A 5,454-nucleotide genomic window follows, 5' to 3' on the forward strand; every position below is an offset into this window, starting at 1 on the left:
GCTCTTCCGATCTAACACACCTTCCGATCAGGCGACCTATTCCGTAATGAAGAAAACGAAGGTGGACAAGCCAAATAATTATTGTGGACAGGATGAAAACGAAAACAACTACGTGGACTGCTTTCAATGTATCAGCTTCATTGCATTTTATATTTCCTTGCTCATCCGCATGTAAGATAAGCGTCACAATAATCGGTTGAAGAAAAACATCTAGCAACCGAAACTTCCTTCTACATAGTTATTTATAGCCGATAGGAAGAGGCCAGGTGATGACTGATGTACAACTCCAGAAATTGAACCAAAATTTATAGTTTTTCTCAGCATCTGTTTGGCGCCATTCCACGAGGGCGAACGAATGGCATTAAAAAATGTTCCCCTGGAAACCCGAAGGTCAAGTTCTACAGTTTGCTTGATGAGAATCTCAAGTATTGATGTGAAACTAGGATGTCCGAAAGTATGTCTTCCTACGCTGAGCACAGAAATCTAAATACCCATAGGCGGATCCTGATTTATATCCAGACGGCGTAAGATTCCGATAGACATGCTTTAGATCTATAGCATGATATGCTGAAGGCCAAAACATGCGCACTTGTAAGTGCACACACGCAAACTGAAATGTTGCGACATTGCTCACTTCATTTGCACAGTGATAAACATCACAAAAGAAATTCATCTACCACAGCTAAGCGTATAACCAAACAGTTTAGGGATAGTTTCGATCACACTAGACTATAGACCTAAATGAAACCACTAGATGAAAGTACATTTCAGAAGCTGGTACTTCTTAATAAGAGAGCTACTTACCACCACCACCACCCCCAAATCATCGGTGAACGAAACTGCGGCAGCTGCAATCACTGTACGACGAATACGCGGTTATTACAGCTGACAATGATGATTATGATGAATAAGAGAGATTTGAATTGCCAATGGAGCATGGATAGTTGCTAAGAACGTCATAGAAATTCTTGTACTGCTGGACCGATAACCAGATAGATAGAGATCATCTTTATCCACTGCTGGATCGACAACCAACTAGTATCGGTCAGCATATACACAGCAAATCACCATACCGACTGCTGCAGTTATTCTACTTTGAAGTCATACTAAACTCATTGGGTCGGCGGTACCCACCTGTGAGTGGTACGAAAGATGTGTTCAACAAACTCGTATTTTGGTCTGCTGCCATTTGTGCGGGTTGTTTGTTACGTGCTAGTTTATTCACGCTGGCACGTAAAACGTTCGTTTTCCAAGTTCCGCTATGGTGCCGCCATTATTTAGGGGACCATACGAAAATTCGATAGGCTGAAACACTTAGATCAACACTGAGATACAATTAGATCATCTGAGAGAGTAACTGACTTTAATAAGTTCATGCCCTAAAATAACTATTCTTGAGGTAAAACTTGTATCTGAACAAACAAGTAAATTCGAAATCGAAAACAAATTAAAACGTAGTAGAACCTACCCGCGGCGACCCCATTTATTCGAGCTTGATACTTCACCTAAACCCTCCAGCTTAGCCTCGTGCGATGACGAGGAACTTTCCGTGAGTTCGCCATTGTTACTCATCGAAAACCTATAAACAATGGTATATCCATTTGTTGAGCAAAACAGTATAGCTTCTTGTCACATGTGAATGTTAACTACAGAGGAACAAAGGACTCATTAAAAGAGAATTTTGGCACAAAAAGTGATAAAAACTAGACGACAGAAAAGCATGGAGTAACTAGAATGGTTTGTTGAAATGCACGTTAATAAGAAGCATGAAAGGTTGAAGATTTTAAGGATATGATACGCTAAGTGATAGGTAGTTCCAAAGTTTGGCAGTTCGGAAAAAGAAGAGGAAAGAGTTCTCCGAAAGTAAGGAGGGGTGACGCTTTGGTACCTGTTTGCGGCATGCTAAGAACTCAGATATTGTGGCGGTTGATAGGGGGTATGAATGCGCAAGTAGGCAGACTTATCGTTGATGAGGCTCGCTTAGGTGGTCATCTTGGACTGGAAGTGAGACGGTGGACAACGGCGAATATCTGTAGCAGTTATGTGCTAACTACGTGCTGTTGGTGCGGAGTGCTAACCTTCGAATCAACCAAAGCCGCTTGGTCGCATGGTGCTTCACGCACTCGAGCCAACTTCCAAAAGTGACACTGGCGTGCGTCAACTACTGATTGTCGCCCGTACTGGAACACCTATATAGATTCGGATCACGCGCTTTTTCGTAGCTGCTTCAAGCCGCACTCTCCAAAGGCGCGTACGATGCGCACACCTCACCTGGACATTGAGAAGTTCTCTGGTCGTCCTGCGAAAGAAACCTACTAAGTACACCCACACAAAGTATACCTACTCCTGTCTAGGTATGGGCACCCTGACAGTATCCCAGCCAACGTACAACCATGAACTGCGCACATACAAGTAAACTCATGCCACATCGGCCGTCGCCTGGTGCCATCAGTCGAGTCGCCTTACTCGCTGCATACAGCAGGGCGCGTAAGCGAAAACAGGCTGATGACGCCTCCCTTCTTTTTCTTTCACATACTTTTTCTCCTACCTCAACCCACCTCATTGATAACTCTCCTTTTGTGGGCCCAGCACTTAGGACTGATGACTCCGTTCGTCATGCACCGGTTTTGCGTGCAGAATCTGCTCGTCACATGGCGCCGATATCCTCAGTTACCTCTAAATCAATCTTCAAGCTTTGACACCCAGTCTATCTGACCGCCTTCAATGTCCGCACTCTGGAGCAAGCAGAACAACACGCTGCACTTGCTCTCACACTAAACTCACTTGGTATTGATGTGTGCTGTGTCTCAGAACCGAGAATTCAAGATACAAGGACAGCGGTTTAGCTAACCGCCCCATCAGTCTCCACTCGCTTCTAGCAACGCACCGTTTGTGATCCAGTGGCTGCTACGGCTGGATATGCAGAGGGTGATATCATCGTGAGTCACCGCGTGGAAAGATCATTGACTGACCGAATACCCATTGACGGTCGTCTGTGTGCGGTTCGTCTGGCAGCATCTGTGAAGGAGTCTTACAAGGGGAGGTTGACCGATATCCGTTTGCCGTGTCTGCTTACGCCCCAGCTGACCATAGCTCTGACACCAACAAAGACAATCATTACGCCCCACTGATGTCTTTTCGCTTTTAGCTAAACGCTCAGATGTCGTGGTTGGCGGAGATGTGAATGCACAAGTGGGCAGGCTTAGCGCATCTATAACTCAATTACGTGGTCGTGATTGATTGTTCAGCTGTAGCACCCCTCCGGTGCTTAGCTGCTATGCGACCCGAAGAAAGCACGAGGACTGGAACACCACCTGGTTGCCCAAGCCTAGGCAGGGGAGCTCGAGAGACAGAAGTCGGGTTTGAACCACGGACCTTCCTTCAATATACAAGAACAGTGAGTGAACTTACCGCCCCATCAATCTCTACTCACTTCCGGCTACGCATGTCTGGCGATCCAGAGGCTGCAGCAGCAAGATGTGCAGGGGTTGGTATCATCCTTAGTCAACGGGCGGAAGTATCCTTGCTTGGTTAGATACCTGTTGAGAGTCGCCCCTGTGGGGTTCATCTGGCAACGTCCATGAAGAAGTCTCACAAGCGGGAAGCTAATCGCTGTCTGTCTGCCGGAGATATAAATGCATAAATGGGAAGTTTGAGTGTATCTGAGACTGAATTAGGAGGTCGACATGGATTAAACTCGGTACGCACTACGATGGGGGAGGATTGCTACAACTATGTACTGATGGAAGGCTGTTTTTATGCAGTACCAACTTCCGAAATAGCCGATCCTCTGGCCACACCGTGTCCTCCGACGACATGCCGGTCACAAACTCAAATCGACCACATTGCCATCAGTTACCAATGGCGCGCATCAATGACTGACTGCCGATCGTTTTGGAACACATTTGTGGATTCCGACCACGTGCTTCTCCCTAAGCTTTCCAGGACCGCGTAAGGCAAGGACAAATCGCTTGGCAACTCAAGGACTGGCAGATCCGGATGTTGGACGAATTTACCAGAACCGTCTTCTAGAGTCTTTTCCAAATGCCTTACTGTCAGATGTAAAGTCAAACTGGACGAGTTTGTCACCTCTTTGCACAGCGCTGGGAATTTCGCCTGTGGCCCACTCAAGCACACAGAGCGTGGCAATTACAAAAGAATCAAACTGGACAGTTTGTCACCTCTTTGCACAGCGCTGGGAATTTCGCCTGTGGCCCACTCAAGCACACAGAGCGTGGCAATTACAAAAGAATTACAAAATTACAAGAGACACCCATTGTAGCTGGACTCTTTGCGTTGGATACTTTACGTCGTCTGATGAAGGCACGCGAAGAGGAGAGAGAAGATCAAGTAGAGTTGCGCACGGCAACGGGCTGTGTGAACACTTCGTTAAGTGTTAGAGCAACGATAGGTATATATGTGCCCAACAATTTCAGTATTCCTTCACGTCACGACTGTATTCGATTCTTGTACTCACATACCTGTTTTCCGCAAGAGTGCATGGGGAGCTCTCCCGAAGCTTTTTTACAAGCACTGGTGTCCGACAATGATGTCCACATCTCCATTTCCGCTTAGTTTTGTCAGTGATGACGTAATGGGGGAGCACTGTAAGTCCTTCGAAAATCCGGTGTTCAGAATCCCTGAGCAAGAAACTTGTCAACCTGGAATAGGCGGCGAGTATTCCCACTTTTGGAAAAAAGCAGGAAACACAAACATTACTGGAAAGACTAGACAAGGTCATCTAGTCCTTCAGCATGTTTTGCATTCACAAAGCACAAGGTCATGTTGCGAGATTTACAGTCTTTGACCATGCCTCTAGGAATTCGGAGTGACAAGGGAAGTTGCATTAACTCAAACAGTAGTCAACACACGAACCTCAATGGTCAGAATTACGCCTGCAGATGCGTGCCACTTGTGGCATCAAAATGGCATTTCGTCTGTTCTCGAATAACTTCTTCATAAGAGTATGACACAGGCAGTATTGTTGTACGGTTGCGAGACTTGAACGATTCGAATGGAAGATCTGAAACACCTTCAGGTGGCTGACCGCCGATATCTGAGTATAGCTGGAACTGGCTAAGACCATCAGATGCACAATGAGATTATCAAAAGAGGGAGTTTGGTGAACAGGCAGCTTTAATGCGGCATCACCATCATCATCATCATCAAAGACAGCAACATCAGTGTTGCCACTGATGCTTCACTGCCGTACAACCATAAGGTTCGTTTAGTTATATATATATATATATATATATATATGTATATATAATTGTATTAAAAGCCCTACAGAGAAGAGAAAAGAGTGGGTGAGGGAGGGGACCTAGTGCTGGCCTATGTCAAGCATACTGAGGTGCCTAGACCTCCAACCGCTCAATCAGACAATATGGAAAGAAACTGACAGCAAGAACGCCACTGACATCGATTAGCCGCCATTTCTTGCAACGTCTCCAGCCA

General features: G+C 45.9%; 1 protein-coding gene across 1 annotated transcript in view; it reads left to right on the top strand.

The window, feature by feature from the left end:
• T265_14879 (hypothetical protein) overlaps positions 1–2,415 on the top strand; it is a gene marked incomplete at both ends in the record, with an annotated part of 5,152 nt that extends 2,737 nt beyond the window's left edge. The window contains 3 exons of the mRNA XM_009175643.1: positions 772–875; positions 1,865–2,141; positions 2,233–2,415. Coding sequence (XP_009173907.1) covers positions 772–875; positions 1,865–2,141; positions 2,233–2,413 — 562 coding nt within the window. The remainder of the gene's footprint in view (positions 1–771; positions 876–1,864; positions 2,142–2,232) is intronic.
• Positions 2,416–5,454: the final 3,039 nt, after the last annotated feature.

The sequence above is a fragment of the Opisthorchis viverrini genome (genome assembly GCF_000715545.1).
Source record: "Opisthorchis viverrini unplaced genomic scaffold opera_v5_283, whole genome shotgun sequence".
Lineage (NCBI taxonomy): Eukaryota > Metazoa > Platyhelminthes > Trematoda > Opisthorchiida > Opisthorchiidae > Opisthorchis > Opisthorchis viverrini.